This window comes from Notechis scutatus, chromosome 2, assembly GCF_049901735.1.
Source record: "Notechis scutatus isolate UNSWTSFEM ecotype Mainland chromosome 2, rNotScu1.2, whole genome shotgun sequence".
In the NCBI taxonomy this organism is placed as follows: Eukaryota; Metazoa; Chordata; class Lepidosauria; order Squamata; family Elapidae; genus Notechis; species Notechis scutatus.
Window position 1 is genome coordinate 53349814 of NC_142010.1, and position 18596 is coordinate 53368409.

Below are 18596 nucleotides of genomic sequence, written 5' to 3' on the forward strand. Positions count from 1 at the left end.
ATCGCGTCCTCGAAGGGGAGTGTACCAAGTGACCTCTCCCGCACCTAGACAAATGGCAATGGTGGTCCGGCCCCTCCCTACTTCCCCCGTCCGCAAGGTACGGGTGGGTGGGTGGCCGAGGGGAAAGCAGGAGCTCCCTGGACGAAGGTCTCGGAGGAGTCTCCGTCGCGCATGCGTGCCGCTGGCTTTCTCCCTCCCTCCTCCCCACCTCTCCTGGTTTTCCCCCACCTGAAGTTAACTTCTGGCGCTCCGACTTGCACTTTGGAGGCTCCCAGGCAGGCGATGGCCCTTTGGCTCAAGTTCTGCTCTTTCTTCTTCTCCCTCACGGCCTGCCTCGATGGGCCGCGTCTGGCCGTCTCCGCCGGAGGGACCAGTAGCAGCGGCGGTGGCAGGAAAGGATCCGCGGGCGAGGCTTGCGGCTGGATGGTAAGTCCGGTAGACCGACGGTTTGGGTTTGGCCTGGGTTGGATTTGACCACGGCGCGTTTGGGTCCCAAGTTCGGTTTATATTCCGACCGAAGGTAGGAAAAGGCACCAAGTTTGCCCGGTGCCAGATACCTTTCGGTTTAAAGCGCTTCGGGACACCGACAGCCGGGCGATGGCAGGACTGTGCCCGCTTTGCAGTTTACTGCAAGCACAGCTGTGCAAGCAAGGCTCCCCTTCCTTCCTTCCTTCCCTCTCTCTTCTTCCCTCCTTCCCTCCTTCCCTCTTTCTTTCTTTCTTTCTTTCTTTCTTTCTTTCTTTCTTTCTTTCTTTCTTTCTTTCTTTCCTTCCTTCCTTCCTTCCTTCCTTCCTTCCTTCCTTCCTTCCTTCCTTCCTTCCTTCCTTCCTTTCCTTCCTTCCTCCTCCTTCCCTCTTTCTTTCCTTCCTTCCTTCCCCCTCTCCTTTCTTCTTCCCTCCTTCCCTCTTTCTTTCTTTCCTTCCTTCCTTCTTTCCTTCTCTTCTTTCTTCTTCCTCCTTCCCTCTTTCTTTCTTTACTTCTTTCTTTCCTTCCTTCCTTCTCTCCTTCCTTCTTCCCTCCTTCCCTTTCTTTCCTTCCTTCCCTCTCTCCTTTCTTCTTTCTTTCTTTCTTTCTTTCTTTCTTTCTTTCTTTCTTTCTTTCTTTCTTTCTTTCTTCCTTCCCCCTCTCCTTTTTTCTTCCCTCCTTCCCTCTTTCCTTCCTTCCTTCCTTCCTTCCTTCCTTCCTCCCTCCCTCCCTTCTCTCCTTTCTTATTCTTTCTTTCTTTCTTTCTTTCTTTCTTTCTTTCTTTTCTTCCTCCCTCCCTCCCTCCCTTCCCTCCCTCCCTCTTTCCCTCCCTCTCAGCTTGTTCCTTGCTGGGGCTCCCCATCTAGCAAACAAGAGGGCCAGCTGGCACTTGTAAGCTTTTGGGATGGTTGGCAGCAGAGCTTGACTGCAGTTTCGCATCAAAGGAGTCTGGGGAGGAAGGAGGGACTGGGTAGTGGAGAGGGATGGAGCAACAAGTGTGAAGTAGCACCACAGGTCTTTTATGCGCCTGTCTCCCTAATTCTTCTCTTAACTAGACCTGTCCTGGGAGAAGAGGATAAAAGGCGATAGCTTGGCCTTTGTCATTTTAATCACTGCAGGCTGGTTTGGTTACAGGCCTGATCTTTACTAACTGGGAGTGTTGGTAAGGTGATAAAAAGAGATTTAGGGTTTCACCTTTTGTCTCTCCCTGAAGTTGCAATTTCCCTCTTGGGTTCCCTAAGTGTGATTTTCCTCTCTCTCTCTCTCTCTCTCTCTCTCTCTGTGTGTGTGTGTGTGTGAAACAAAAAACAAAGACCGCTTTCCTCTGAACCTGCTCCTTTCAGTTTTCAGCCTTATTAAAGATTCCAGATGACTGGCACCAGTGACTTTCAACATTCTTTTTTGTTGTTGTTAAACTGCCACAAAGATTTCCTGGGGATCAGGTCATGAAGAGGGGTGGGGGTTGGAGGGGTCTAGGAGACTGGTGAACTAGTGAAGTGGCTCCGGTATTATTAACCTCCCTTCTTCTGCTGTTTCTTTGTTCTTGCTTTATTTTTATAGTCTTTTGTGGTTTTAATATTTTTAATAATTATGATAATGGCAACTCAATAAATTGGAGAGATAAATTGTAAGATAAGTTGTAAAAAAACAAAGGAAGTGACCCACTGGCATGGATTAGTTGTGTTCATACCTGGAAGGGAAATTCTGTGTAAAAATACATACATAGCTATAGGAAAAGAACTAAACTTTTAGAGGGACAACTTGCTAGAGTTAATAATTGATTTGCAGATTTTAAAGTTTTAGTATATGTACATGAGAACCTTAGAAGCTCTAATGCTTCCCAAAGATTTGTTGCATTTTCTAATAAAAATGGTATCAATTGCTCTATGAATAAAAAATCCACAGAAATTGAAATTTAGCTGAAAAAATAGACAGAATTCATTCCATCATAACAAAATTAATTTGCACTCATCTAAAGATTGCTTTTAGTTATCATCACATTTTTTCTGCTCTTAGCTTTAGAAATTGGTTCATTTCATTGTTTAGGAAAAAGCTATAATGTTTTGTGTTTGTGGCGGGGAGAGAAAACACTGATTACAGTTTGGGTCACATTCATAAGCACTGATTGCGGAATAAAACCAATTGCCTTGTTTGCATAGCAATTGTCTTGGTCTGTTTGTACATTTTGAATAGACTTTGCCATACTATTGAATGACTGATGGCCCCTGTAACACATTGTCTGCTCTGGGGCAAGGCTGCCTTTGAAGTGCTATCCTGTAGGAAGTAAAACGACTATTTGTTGTATTAAAATTCCTCGGTATTTCCTCTGTTTAACCACAGGCCACTTCCCCTTTACCACTCTAAACACTGCAGGGACACTGGCTGATTGAAAAAGCACAAGGACTGAAGTAATTGCATCTCATTCAGACAGCAATGCTTAGTATAGTTTATTTATAATCCTCAAGTTCCTTATTTGTAGTATGTGATAAAAGAGAGGGTTAAAAACAAGATGGGAAGCATCCTATTGACTTTGGATCAAAGTATTTAGGTAACTTACTGATACACCTTAACTGGAAATCTAGAGAGAGCAAAAAAGATGTGTTGAATTAAAGTAGGTCCAGATGACTTCATGCTCTACTAAGTGTGCATATACTATCCTAAGAGGGAGGCTATAGCCTAGACCTCTACATACTACTTATGAGTAAACTTGCTCAATGTAATGCTATAGGTTGTGTAATGGAGATTGATCAACTAAACTTTTGAGAGCCTTGTTTTAAAAATTTGTTTAATAAACAACGTGTGCTTTCCATCAGTCTAAAATAATTGTGCAAATTTTTGAAGTGAACTTGACCATTTAATTATTTTTAAAAGATGGGATTTGCTAGTGGCCCCATCCTTTCAGTATTATATTAAGGATATAAATAAATGACATGGTGAATGGTGAACAATAAGACTAAAATAGTTATTCCACACTTGAAACTGAAAATTGTTTTACTTTTTCCTTTGACATACAAACTAACCCTAACCCCTAAACTGGCCTTTTACCAAAAGATAATATTTTAGGTAGGATAGTAAAATATATTATTCTGTACAAAACCTGATAAATCTGATATATCCCATTTTAAAATGTTGGGTTGTTCCAAAACATGGGCCAGAGCTACTTGTTTGGTTTACAAAATGGTTTTGTGTGAAATATTGAGAATTTCTTTCATATTGATAATAGTATTATTTGTTAATGTTGCAATGAATGCAACACTGCATGCATGGAAGCAGATTTTTTGCTGTCAGATAGAAAATTTCTGTTGTACTTTGAAATACGTCACCTATAAAATTTCTCTGTAAATTAGAAAATACCTATAATCAAATTGTAAATTAGAAAACACCTTGTGATTGTCCTGAATAACACCAGCTCTGTACTGGGAAGGTAGACTGACTGGATTCACAGTTCATAGTAAATCATTATTAAGTATACTGCAATTTTCCAAATTTGGTGAACAATAAAATATAGTTTATAATGACAAATACAATACTTTAAATCAAGATTAAACAAAAACATATGCATTGATAAATGAACTCCCACAACTGCCTATCAAAATAGCAGCAAAATGATCTTTTTAATTGTTAAATTATAGTCTTTTGGTTTGCCTCTAATTTTGTGAAATAGGAGAAACATCAATATTCACAAGGAGATGATTTTTCCCTATGCTCATTAAACCTACTTGAGTGTTTTTTATCCCCCTTTTCATGGGTTATCCTCCTTTTGCCTTTTGAATGGCTCTATACCCTCTGCCCTGTAATGTATTGCGATAGTGGGGTTCATTGCTGTAGAGGTACAGCTGCAGCAGGAAGTTGTTTGTGCTTGTGGATAGTATCTATGTGATTAGAGGACCCTGTAATATTAAGGTTCAAAACTGGGCCAAAAATTGTGAGTGAAAAGAGGGTGGTGGAGACAATGATGTGGCGGAGTGGATAGTACCAGAAAACTCATCTGTGTAGTCCTTCTGATCTAGGAAGGGGCATAAATGCTGAAGAAGATTCCCGTGGTTCCTTTTTCTTCTTAACACATGCTAGGGTTATCTTTGCTTAATTGGTTAATCCTCTGGAACAAAGCTAGACATTTGTACTCATGCAAATAAGTTTATCAAAGACTTGTTACATCAGATGTACAGTGTGCCTGATTGCCATGCGATAGGAGGGGAAGAATGAAGGTATTTGTATCAAGCCCATGTTACTTGATTCTTTTCTGTAAAATAGGTGGATGGGAGGATGCTCTCAATAATACCCTTCCCCAACCTTGCACCATTTCTTCGTATTGTTTCCATAAAGCCAATAGCAAGCTGGCTGAATAATGTGGAAGTTGTAGTACCAATAAACCTAGGAGTGAAAAAACTTGGACTAGGTCCTGTGAAGTCATGTTCTCATTTAAAAGGAATTTAATAGAATCTCTATAACTTCAGGGTTTCAAAGCCAGGGCTCCAAGTCAGGGGAAAAAACCCACAGCTTTTGAGTACAATTTATTTTAATAAGGCTAATGTGGGTGTTGGGGAGATGCAGTGATGATATCTGTGTAATGACGTGCTGACATAAATGCTGAAAATGCAGCATTGATATGACCATGTGCATGAATCATTGTTTGATGTTATTTCAGCATGTTACAGACATTGTTGTTCCAGAATATATATACAGTCAATATCTGGGAATGAACTCAGCAGTCATTTTAGCTGATATTGTGAGATAAAGATTTATCCTATGAGTTGACATTGTAGAATTTATTGGTCTTTTGCTGTCCTCCAAAACTGAAAGGAAGCTGCTCAGAAGTAGTATTCAGTAGGTTCTGACCAGTTCTGGAGAACCAGTAGCGAAAATTTTGAGTAGTTCAGGCAAATACCACCTCTGATTGGAGATTTTACAGTATCTTTCTCCTGCTACGCCCACCAAGCCACCCCCACAGAACCGGTAGTAAAAATTTTTTGAATCCCACCACTGAAGCGGCTACTTCCTTAGATGATTCCCCCCCTCAAAAATCATTAAACATTTTTACAGTGGTCTGATCAACATCAGCATAGACCTTAGTGTACAGTGTGTACAGTATATAATAGTCTAAGCGTAGATCTGTTTTCCAGTGCTGCTCTAGGACTTCAATATCCTGATAACTAGATGAAATGATTAACCTTCATTCCACCTTCTTGGCCCTGACTGGAAGATGTTTTAGTCTCTTTGCATCTGTCTGAAACAAAAATCTTCCAAGAAAGTTTTTTTTAAAGAAAATATGAGGTTGCAAGAACTTCAGCAATTGATCTGTTTCTCACATACAGCTAACATCTTCAACATACATTGCAAGTAGTTTTCTTCAACTTATTACCATCCAATAGTCTTGCATCTAGAAGCCCCCAGATAAAACAGCACTTGAGTTGGGAGTCACCCATCATGCTATGCTATCATGTGGCTTGTTTGGTTGTGTGGACCTAGCCAAGCCTAGCCAGGTATAGCTAAAGAAAATCATAGTTAATGATTAAATGATAAAACTGAAGTGGATCAGTGTTGGAAAAGGGAAAAAAGTAGTTAGGAGGAGAACATATGTTTTTATATGTATGTGTTTATGTGTTCATTTTACACACACACACGTGCACACCACGCACAGAGTGAGACAAAATAAGGACAGACTTATTTTCACCCTCTCGAGCAATGTTTGAGCCCAATATTATCCATTACAACTAAATAGGAAGAATAGCAGCCATCAAAAGGAAGTACTTTTTTACACCACAGGATGAAACTGGTGATGCATCTTTTAAAACAGTTTTTAAAAATGTTGGCAGATTAATGGACTAATGGATTAATGGATTTATGGTTATTATCGCTGGTGGCTATTTATTCCCTCCAGAATTACAAACAGACTATTCAAAAGCTGGTAGGCGCATTAGTGGGTGATTGCCTTCCTGTCCACAGCTCTGAGGTATTTTTTTTAATGTTCTCACTTAGCCAAATGTGTTGCCCAGGTTTTTTGTTTGTTTGTTTCAAACTCGACTACTTTAAGATGCCTGGACTTCAACTCCCAGAATACACTAGCCAGCATAACTTGACGTCCACACATCTTTAAACTAGTCAAGTTTGAGAAACACTGGTGTAGACTGAACAAAAAGGATATTTTTCTCCTGAATATTTCACCTTTTCCATTAAATTTCTTTCCTTTCCTTTTGCTCTGATTACAGGTAGTCCTTGACTTACAACAGTTCTTTTAGTGACCTTTCAAAGTTACCACAGCACGGCACTGAAAAAAGTGACATGTCCATTTTTCACACGACCTTTGGAGCCATCCCCATGGTCACATGATTTACATTTGGTTGTTTGACAATTGATTTACATTTATGATGGTTGCAGTGTCCCAGGGTGCCATGACATCCCCTTTTGCAACCTTTTGGTAAGCCAAGTCAATGGGGAAACCAGATCCACTTAACAACCGTGTTAGTAATTTAAGAACTGCAGTGATTCACTTAACAAATGTGGCAAGAAAAGTCATAAATGGGGGCAAAACTCACTTAACAAATGTCTCACTTAGCAACATAAATTTTGGGCTCCATTGTGGTCATAAGTTGAGCACTATCTGTATTTCTATATCAAGGAGCGATTGTTTGCTTAACCATTGAGTACAGCATATCAATACTGACTAGATTCACATAGCGGACCAAGCCAGAAACCATACTTTGTAAATTATGAGTGATCCCATACAAAAAGTTATATTATGGCTTAACAAGAAGTGTAAACCAAGTTAGAAATCATTTTGTTTGAGCTATACATCATTGATAATAATAAATGAATTTTGGCACTGGCTCACAAAACCTTTTCTGGCTTCCTGTCCTCTCTTTGTGAGATTGACTGTAGAACAAATACGTGAGATGTTTTTACCCAGGATACATTTCAAACATGGAGCAGTTTGCCCAGCAAGCATGCATTCAGCAATCCATTACCATAGATCAGTGAAACATATTGTATAAAATGATTGCCTGCTTGAATTCAAGTAACCTTGTTTTATTTTATTTTGATCCCACCTTTATTATTTTTATAAATAACTCAAGGGGGCAAACATATCTAATATTCTTTCTTTCTCCTATTTTCCTCACAACAACAATCTTGTGAGGTGGGTTGGGCTGACAGACAGTGACTGGCCCTTAATCACCCAGTTGGTTTTCATGCCTGAGACAGGATTAGAACTCACAGTCCGCTGATTTCTAGCTTGGTGCCTTAACCACTAGACCAGGGGTCTTTAAGACTTGTGGACAGCAACTCCCAGAATTCCTCCTCTAGTCATGTTAGCTCAGTAATTCTGGGAGTTGAAGTCCACAAGTCTTAAAGCTATCAAGTTTGAAGACCCTTGCACTAGACTCTTAGTGACTACTAGACCACACCGGCTCTTGTTATTGGTCTTGACAGATTTAAAAAAAAAACGTTGTACTACTTAAGAGTAGAAACAGTGGAAGGGAGATACAGTGGCCTGCTCAAAATCCTAAATGATTTATCTGGGTTTTCTTCCAGTGATATGGGAAACAGACATTTCCTGTATAGTTTCCTTTTTCAACATTGTAATCTTGCAACATTTTTTGTAGCTACACTGCTTGTTATTACAAGACTTTTATAATAGTATATATTTGTGTAAGTGACAAAAACTATGTTTTTTAATGTTTCGCATTTTTCCCCTAAATTAATTATACTCTGCATTCTAGTTGTGTCTTGAGTTTTCACACTTTAACGTTTGTAAAAAAAAATACAACATAATTGTGAATTGAAACATTAAATGCAATATATATTGTTATTAAATGGTGAAAGAAGCTCTGTAATGCAGCAAGGAAGTCTCAAAGATGGCATTTAATAATCAATGCATTGTTTTTGTTATTAAAAGTATAGCCCAGCATTGCTGGAACATTCTGTTGTGAAAGACATGTTTTAATGTCTTTTCCAGCTATTGTGAAAGTATTTTCAATTGTTTGCCATGAATGGCTTCTGTGATGAATCAAAACTTGGTAGAGCATATTATCTTAGCAGACTGCTTTAGGTTTTCATTTCTAACTAGATATTTCTGATCTTACTTCTGAACATATTCAGATCCAGCCAGGCACTTAGTTAGTGACTTCCCTGCCTTTTTTTTTCTTTCTTTCTTTTTTTGTATATAGCTGTGGGAAAATTCCTGGTTGGCTGGCTATGAATTAATGGAAATCCTTACAATGCTTCACTAATGATAGCTCCTGTGGCTTTCAAAAAATTCTATTGCCTTTTCTAATTTGAAGAAGGTCATGGAGGTTTACAGAAACTTAAGAAAAGGTAACATCTGGTTGTGCTCTGCTGTTGGCTGCTTTTGTGTGAAGAAAAAAAAAGTTACCGTGTTTCCTCAGCATCAAAAGTGGTTAAGGTAACCCTGATAAAAAGCTCTCCTCTCAAGCTGTGAGTTCTAATTAATTGTACTCTCCTTTCTGGGGGTGTTGTATCTTACTGTTAAATCCCTGATTTTTAATACTTTAATCCTAAAGGATTTACCTAGCTACAGATAGTTGAGGAACTGTAAACAAAGTTTTATTTCTTAGAGGGTTGAGATAACCTTAATACCATAGCACCAACATGGATTCTGCTTATCAAAGGCCAAGGTGCTATCAAGCTTTTTAAAGCAGATTTAAAATAAGAACAAAAGATACCTTGTGGATGTAAACTATTGGAAATTAACTACATTGACTATGTTTAATTTAAATTAAACACTCTCTTAAATTATTTCTCTTGGTTTGCCTCCACCTGTTCCTTTTAGAAGTATAGCCACTGGCATGGCACTCAAGGATCAAATTTGGCTATCAGCCCTTAAGAAAATGGGTGTTTGGGGCAGAAAAAAACTATGTTTGATGAATACTATCCAATCATGAAGGATGTAGCCTTGGTTGTTTTCTTGCAGATATTTTATTACTAAGCTAGGTAACATAATAAATGCTTGTAGGGAGGAGTGTTTGCTCTCATACACAATGGAGGATGTGTATGATATTGTTGATGTAAACCCACCTTTTTAGGTGGAGCCAAACCAAATAAATAGAGAGAGAGAGCTAAAAGTAGGACTCCTACTGACTCCTACTGACCTACTCCTACTGACCCACTCACCAGGCCCTAGCTGCAGGGAAAAAGCAGAAGCCTTAATTGCTATCTTGTAGAGAGGTCCTGAGATTTATCTGAAGCCACTTGAAATTTAATATATGTCTATAAATTTCAGGTAAGAAAAGTTTCACTGAACTATACTGATGTTAGCTCTAGTTGGGATTGTGCCCTTACAGAAAGAAATCCTGTACAACCTGGGAGTGCACCTGGATTCCTAGTTCTTGCTGGTGGAAACTGATCAAGAAGGCTTTTGCCCAGCTTCAACAGGTATGCCAGTTGAACCAATTTCTAGAACACAAGGCATTGGTCCTAGTCACTTATACTTTCATCGTCTACTTCAATGCACTTCATGTAGCACTGATCTTGGGGACCACCCACAAACGAGTGCAAAGTAACATCCCAAAACAATCTGAGTTTGAGATATAACATGAATATTGTAGGAGCTGCATTGGTAGCTGGCTTATTTCCAGGAAAAGTTCAAGGTGCTGTATGCCCTTTACAGCAGAGATAGTATTCAGCAGGTTCTGACCAGTTCTGGAGAACCCGTAGCGGAAATTTTGAGTAGTTCAGAGAACCGGCAATACCACCTCTGACTGGGCCCGCCCCCATCTATCCTCTGCCTCCTGAGTCCCAGCTGATTGGCTGGGTCTTCTTTTGTTGCCTGCACTGGAGAACAGAGCTGGAAAGCAAGTTAGTGGGGTGGGGAGGGAATGGAGATTTTACAGTGTCCTTCCCCTGCCATGCCCACCAAGCCACGCCCACCAAGCCATTCCCACAGAACGAGTAGTAAAAAATTTTTTTGAATCCCACCAAGTCCTACATGGCTTGATACCTGGCTATCAGAGTGCCTGCTCCAAATAGAAACTGCCTATTCAAGTTTACCTTGTTTGCTGAGAGTCCCTCTTCTTTATCAGATGTGATAGGAAGGGGACTCGTGAGAAACTCCTCTTCTGTCAACATCTCTAACCAGACATAAGATCTGTTAAAAGTTGTAGAATTCCTGGTTCTTTCAAATAACGTTGGGATGTGGAAGTCACTTGCTATGTGAAGAATTATTGGTTCTTATAATATTGTACATGATGCAATGTTATGATTATACTATTAAAGGTAAAGCCAGTCGTGTCCAACTTTAGCGAGTGGTGCTTATGTACCTTTCTTAGCCAAGGGAGCCAGCATTGTTCGAAGACATTGCTGTGGTCATGTGGCCAGCATGCTTGTATCCTGAGGCACACAGAACAGTCTTACCTTCCCCCCCCAAGTGGTACCAATTTATCTACTTGCATTTGCATGCTTTCAAACTGCTAGGTGGGCAGGAGTTGGGACGCAAGTAATGGAAACTCACCCCATCACACTGTGCTTGGGTCTTGAACCTGGGCTATCAGTTTTCCAGCTGACAAACTCAGCATCTTTAATGCTGAGTCATTGCACCCTCTTTGATTATAATAGTATGACTATTTAATTATATAATTATTACATAATACATTTGATCTGATTATGGTTTAGGTTTACAAGTAGCATAAATGCAATTGTAATAAATAAAATTTCCCAAATCTTTTGAGAGCTGCTAGTCTGTTGAAACAATACCAAGCTGGATTGGCCAGGATACCAATTTTGTCTTGTACAGCACCAGTGAAAGTTTAGCATCTATCTCAGGAAGAAAAAAAAAATACGCGGCTTACTTCTTTGCTTTCAGGTGTTAGAAGAAGGAATAGGTCAGGAAATCCTAGATATCAGAGTCATGCTGTACTCCTGGGCATTGAGTTTCAAATGAAGTCACTGAACTTGAAAACAGCCATTCTGTGACTCAGTAGGTTCAGCTGTTTCCCCATGGCTTTAAAAAACACCATTGGAAAGTGGGAGGCTGGACAAATAGTCTCCCTCTTCTTTTATCCTTACAGTAGACTCTGTAAGACCAGTGTTTTGTAAATATGGCAGTTTCAAGATATCTGGACTTCGGTCTCCAGAATTCACAGCCAACAAGTCCATCCATGAGGAGTCCTTGGTGCTCTCTGAGTTTGGTTATTTTCTTGCAGACATTCCATTACCCAAACAAGATAACAGCATCAGTGCTCTGTTTGAAAAAGTAAATGGACTTTTTGGCGTGTCACTGAACAGCTGTGGAAGACTCTTTAGATATGCATAGAAAATACTCAGATTTGCTCCTTTTATCCTTCTTGTTTCCCTGATTACTGCTGCTCCATTGGAGGGTCATATTGATGTTATGGGAAGCATTCTCCAGCTTACTCCTGTCCTATCTCAAGCTTTATCATGTTTCAGCTTTGGAACATGAAGAGAGTACAAGTACAAGGACAGGCCTGTGGCTGCTTTGAAGCAGAAATATCACTCGATCCCTTTCAGATCCATATGAATAAAAGTGCACAATCGGAAACAGCCCAATGGAAGACACCACACTATATTTAACATTCTCCTGATTTAGACAATGAAATCCATGATAATACTATCTCACATGATTATTGTGTTTCAGTTAGTTTTGTATACGTCTGTATTGCCACAGTCATATTAAATCTGTTTTTTTTAACATTGTAATATGTTGCGTGACCTCCTTTGACAATGTGGTTTAAATTATGAACCAAGATTTTTTTTTTCCATTCAGAAGTATTATCACTTATTACCTACAGCAGTTGCAAATGTGATGCTAAAAATGTATTTATTGATCTGATTTAAACACACAGAGACACTGAACCAAAGGGAAATTTGATTAGACAATAAAAGAATTTGGCAATTGAAATTTCAACAGATCTATTAAAGATGCAAAAAGCACATAAAAATTGAAGAATTGTCCAAAATAAGAAACTTAGTTTTGCATTTCAGGATTTGGGAAGTTTAGGAGTTTTTAAAATTACAGACATCTTTAATTTGTTTATATATCAATAGCTCCCTCCCTTGTTTCTAACATCTAAATCTAAAAAGACTTTAAATTCTGCTATTACCTGCCTAAACTTAATTGCTTGATTAAAAGGACTGTTGTAAATAACAGAGTAGAAATGAATATAGTGGTAAGATTTGACTCTCCACAGGTGAGAAGAGCTTTTTATTATGCATTGTTCCGGAATGCGATTAGAAACAAAAAAAAAATTATCCCATCTTTTATTCATAAATTTAGGACAATGACAGAAAGCACGGCTTAGATATCCCCAAATAGTTGCATTTCTAAGATTAATACTCTAATCATGCAGCTTTTTCAAAAAGGACCACTAGCTGTGAAATCACATGGAGAGATTTTAAATGGAACATTCAGTTTGGAAAAGAATGAGCTGCCTACACAGAACTTTTCCTCTGGTTAATCAGCAATGAACAAATCAAACCCACAGGATGAATGAGGGTCTAAAATCCTCATATTATCCAAAAGTTTTAATAGGTGTGAATACTTCTGTTCCTTCTAGTTTAAATGGGGGAGGCTATTGTACTTTGTCATATCCACATATTAACTGTGTACAACATATCTTGTGAGAACTTCATTTAATATAAATAAATGATTTGCTTGTTCTGTGTGCTTTTTCTTACTTGATGGTATATGTTTTATGCATTTGTGCTATGAAAACCAATGTGTATCCAAATTTTGGTTTACTCTGTAAATACTACCATCCATCTGAACTGTCCTGTTTTATCTACAAGCACAGATGCAAGGACGTTTTAAGGACTTTATTTACAGTCCAAGCCCTTAATATGTACTGCCTGGGCCACCATTCTCACCCAAGGCAAGGCCCTATTGAGTCCACCAATTCTCAAATCTGAGCAAAGAAAAAAAGCACGGGAAGAATCCACAAAGTCCACAATCGAGGTCCAGTCTGCAGTCTAAGGTTTGAGTTCAAAATCCACAAACAAGTCCAAACACTTGGTCAAATGCAGTCCAGACAGAGTCAAGGAAGCCAAGATCACGGAGACAAAGAATAGATATGGAAAAGAATGGTTGTTTGTCCCCAATAACCCCCAACTCCACTCATCCAATTAAATAGATGCTAGCTGGTACAACTCATCTAGGAGGGGTGAAGCTGCTTCCTTGCGAGTAGCCTTGCCTACCACTGTTATGCCTGCCTCTGCTTAGTCCTGCAAATCTGGTGGATCTGGTACAGGATGCATTTCCCCCTCATCACCACTGATCAGCTGCATGCCTTCCCAATCTCATGTATCCAGGGGAAGCCTCTGAGCTCTCCAGCTGCAGTTGCATCTCACCCTTTTCTGTTCCAGCTGGGTGTTTGTCCACATGTTCCTTTAGTGACCCTTACAATGTCCCTGGCCTCTCCACTTCTTGCTCAGAGTCCTCATCAACTTCCTGGCACTTCCATCCAAAGTCCCCAGAGCCAGCTCTTCCTCATCATCCAAGCTGGCGTCCGGGAAAGCCATCATATGAACTGAAGAAAATTGTCTACCTTTTAATAGCAAATAATAAGATCTGTGTTGTTTTAAGTATTTAGGCTGTTGCTTTCTCTTGAAAATAGAATGAGTGCGATTTTTCAGATAAAGCTTTGTTTCAGCTATCATGTGGGAGAACAGATACCCTTTATAACAGGAGTTTATGCCAGAGCTTTGTTACCAGAAACATACATGCTTTTAGATTAAGAGCGTATATTTTTACATAAAGAGGATCAATGATTCAAGGAATATTCAGTTATTTGCTCTAGCTGAGGGTGATAAGAGTACTACCATGTTTTCTGTCTCAGATTTTGATTATTATTTTTTTAAGAAATGGAACACTAACTTGCTAAGGCCAGCCCCCAGTAGCTTCTTTACAATATCTGTAAAGGGATGTAGGATCCACAGTATTTTTAGAAAATAAAAAAGTTGGGTGAAGAAGGTTGGTGTTTTGTTTGCCAATGTGCCCATCTGCCCTAAAGAAAAGAGTGTTAGAGGGCATTTTGGAGGCTGAAAAGAATGGGAGTAAGCAGCTTCGTCTTTTTGCTTCTGATAACACACATTTCCTAGCTGACTGTGCCAACTGTAACAGCCACTTGGGGAAAATATGGTTGAACCTACAAATCTGATGTTTATGTGGGATGATACAGTCCTCGATTTACAACCATTCTTTTTAGTGACCATTTGAAGTTACAATAGCACTGAAAAAAGTGATTTACAACCAGTCATCGCACTTACAATTGTTAAAACATCCTCATGGTCACTTGATCATTTGTGACCTTTCTGGCCAGCTTTCAATTAAAAAAAAAAGTTAATGGGGGGAGCCAGATTTGCTTAATAGCCACAGCTTAACAGCTGCAGTGATTTGTCTAACAACTGTGGCAAAAATGGCCGTAAAATGGGGTACAACTTACTTAATAACCGCCTTGCTTAGCAATGGAAATTGTGGTCCCAATTGTGTTTATAAGTCAAGGACTGCGTGAACTATTAATCTAAGGTATAAAACATATAAATTCTAATATCTCTACTTTCCTTTCTCACTGCTCTTAATTTTTAATTTGATACCTGCAAATAGTGTGTGTGTGTGTGTGTACACACACACACACACACACACACACACATATTCTGCAGAATTGTTTAGTGATTAGAGGCTTATAGTTTCATATAATAATTCAATTTATCTGCTAAAGGTGTACATTTAATGGTTAGAACCCACTCCTCCTTAAAGCATGTCAAATATTGATAAGCCAAGCAGCTTTAATTTATTTAAAAGGGAAAACCATTAATAATTGTATATTTTCAGTAATTATTGTTGAACTGAAATTCAATGTCCACCTAATGTTTTTAAAACATTATCTAAAATATTTGTTTCACTGACAAATAGTTCAATTTTGGAACTTTTACAATTAAGATTTGAATTTGTCAGCTAGTTTTTGCATCTTTTGCATTCCTTTCCTCCTCCTATTAATGAAAGTAGTGAAACCTGTGGTTCTGTTTGGTTACACACATTGACAGTCTATGGATAACATTACGTACTTTTCAGCATGAAACTGAACACTCTAAATCCCTAAAGCAGCTCAAATGTATGCTTAATAAAAGAATTTATTGTACTGAATGTCATCTGTTATATCACTCTGGGAACAAAATTGGCAAAAAGTGGACATAAAATATTTCCACCAGATCACTGCAGTCTTTTATAGTCTAGAGCAAAAAAGAGTGTCATTCCAACAAAGTAACTAATTACTGTGTAATGAAGGTAATTTAGTTGATTTAATTATATCACTAAGGTTTTAAAAAAGTTTTGTTCAATGCCAGTGAAAATTAATTGCATGCCCTCTAGCTGTGTTGGAGTTCTGTTTGCTTTGGTCCCAACCAATAAATCAAATGAAAAAGATGATCAGGGTTCTAGTTCAAAATTTCTGAAGGCATTCAGTGGATTGTGTGTGTGTGTGCGTGTGCATGCACAGCACATGTAAACCTTTACACACATGTGTTCTTTCTACTGGAAATTAATGGAAAGTCACTGTTTTTCACTGGCTGAAAGAATTCAACTAAAACAGCAGTTCCAACCTTTATGGCTTGGCGACAAGGATGTTACAGCACCCTCATGGTCACTTGATCATTTGTGACCTTTCTGGCTAGTTTTCAATTAAAAAAAAGTTAATAGAGGGAGCCAGATTTGCTTAACAGCCACAACTGTTAAAAAAACTGATAATAAAAAAAAATCTTCTAACATATAAATAACAAGAAAAAAATCAAGGAACCAGTCGGTCTACTAAAGAGAGAAGACAGCAAGGAAGTAACAGGCAACACAGAGAAAGCAGAACTGCTTAACTCATTCTTTGCATCTGTCTTCACGCAAAAAGCAACTATAGCTCAACCCACCAAAAACATAGCTGTAAAAGACAGACCAGAAATAAAAGTTAAAATAAGCAAAAAAAAAAAAAAAAATAGTAAAAGAACACCTGTCTGATCTTGATGAAAACAATTCACCAGGGCCTGATGGATTACATCCCAGAGTTTTAAAGGAGCTGGCAGACGTCATCTCAGAACCACTGCACCACATCTTTCAAAAATCCTGGAGCACCGGGGAACTATCAGAGGACTGGAAAAGAGCTGGTGTGGTTCCCATCTTCAAAAAAGGAAAAAAAAGAGATCCAGGAAACTATAGACCAATCAGCCTAACATCAATACCTGGAAAGATACTGGAAAAGATAATAAAAAAACAGATCTGCCAACATCTAGAAACAAGTAAAATAATAACTAGCAGTCAGCACGGGTTTGTTAAGAACAGATCATGCCAAACCAATCTTATTTCATTCTTCAACATAGTGACTAAATTAGGAGACCAGCGAAATACTGTGGACGTAATATATTTAGATTTCAGCAAGGCATTTGACAAAGTAGACCACAACCTACTTCTTAGTAAGCTAAAAAAAATTGGAATAGATAGAACCACCACTAGATGGACTTGCAACTGGCTTGACAAGCTGTACTCAACAGGTTTAAGTCTACATGGAGGGAAGTAAGCAGTGGGGTGCTACAAGGTTCCGTCTTAGGCCCAGTATTCTTCAGTATCTTCATTAACGTCTTAGACGAGGGAATAGAACTTACCAAATTTGCAGATGATACTAAGCTGGCAGGAATAGCTAACACCCAAGAAGATAGGCTCAAGATCCAGATGGATCTTGACAGACTAAACAGTGGTCCCCAACCTTTTTATACCAGGGACCGGTTTCAAGCAGAAATTTTTTTCAAGGACCGGGGGGGGGGAGAAGAAAAGGAGGCTTCGCTCTCTCGCTGCTCCACCATCCAAGGAAGAAACTGCTTCAAAGAAGCGGGGGGGGCTTTTCCTGTCGCCGCAGCTATTCCGAGCGCCCGTTTCACCCCACTCCCACCCGCCCAGCAGCGCGCACGCGCTTCAATCCACAGTGTCCCGTTCTGCCTGCCTGCCTGCCTGCCTGCCTGCGTGCCTTAGTTTCTGGTTGTTTGGGAGCAGCCGGCTGAGAATAACTATTCGCCTCTTTTACTCAGCCGAAGCTGTTCGATTCAACCATTAACGAAGGCAGGCAGGCAGGCAGAGCGGAGCACTGGGTTGAACCCGCGGCGTGGGCGGGTGGGCGGGCGGGCGGACGGGGGTGGGGGTGGGGAGAAATGGGCGCTCGGGAAGCTGCGGCGACAGGAAAAGCCCCCGCTTCTTTGAAGCAGTTTCTTCCTGTGCTGGTGGAGGAGCGAGAGAGCGACTGAGAGAGCTGACCCAGAGAGAGGACAGGCTTGTTGCTTCCTCCCTCCCCTTCTTTCATTTGTGTCCTTGATCCCCGATCCCAGCAGCATTCACCGAAGGTGAAGAAAGTCGCCATTTTTTAAAAAAATTCTTTGCGGCCCGGTAGAGAGTGCTCCACGGCCCGGTGCCGGTCCGCGGCCTGGTGGTTGAGGACCCCTGGACTAGAGCACTGGGCCGTATCTAACAAAATGAACTTGAATGTAGAGAAAAGTAAAGTCCTACACTTAGGCAAGAAAAACCAAACATATGCATATAGACTGGGTGAAACTAGGCTCAATAGCAGTAACTGTGAGAGGGATCTTGGAGTCTTAGTGGACAGCCAGCTAAATATGAGCCAGCAGTGTGTAGCAGCAGCCAAAAAAGCTAATGCAATTCTAAATTGTATTAACAGAGGGATACAATCAAGATCAAGGGAGGTACTAATACTGCATCCAGTTTTGTTCACCACATTATAAAAAAGATGTTGAGACTCTAGAAAAAGTACAGAGAAGAGCAACCAGGATGATTAGGGGACTGGAGGCTAAAACATACAACGAACGGTTACAGGAACTGGGCTTGGCTAGTCTAGTGAAGAGAAGGACCAGAGGAGCCATGATAGCAATCTTCCAATATTTGAGGGGCTGCCACAGGGAGGAAGGGGTCAAGCTATTTTCTAAAGTGCTTGTAGGCCAGACAAGGAATAATGGATGGAAACTGGACAAGGAGATATTTAACCTGGAAATAAGGAGAAACTTTCTGACAGTGAGAACAATCAACCAATGGAACAGTTTGCCCTCCGAAGTTGTGGGAGTGTCATTCCTTGAGACTTTCAAGAAGAGATTGGACTGCCATTTGTCCGAAATGGTATAGG

The 18596-nt window shown here is 39.7% G+C and overlaps 1 protein-coding gene across 2 annotated transcripts in view; it reads left to right on the forward strand.

Annotated features, from left to right (window-relative positions):
- IL17RD (interleukin 17 receptor D) overlaps nucleotides 1-18596 on the forward strand; it is a 55387-nt gene continuing 36791 nt past the window's right edge. The window contains exon 1 of one of the 2 annotated variants that reach the window (XM_087954754.1): nucleotides 1-426. In XM_087954754.1, coding sequence (XP_087810880.1) covers nucleotides 172-426 — 255 coding nt within the window. In that variant the 5' untranslated portion in view covers nucleotides 1-171. The remainder of the gene's footprint in view (nucleotides 427-18596) is intronic. The other variant, XM_026677565.2, reaches the window with a different exon arrangement.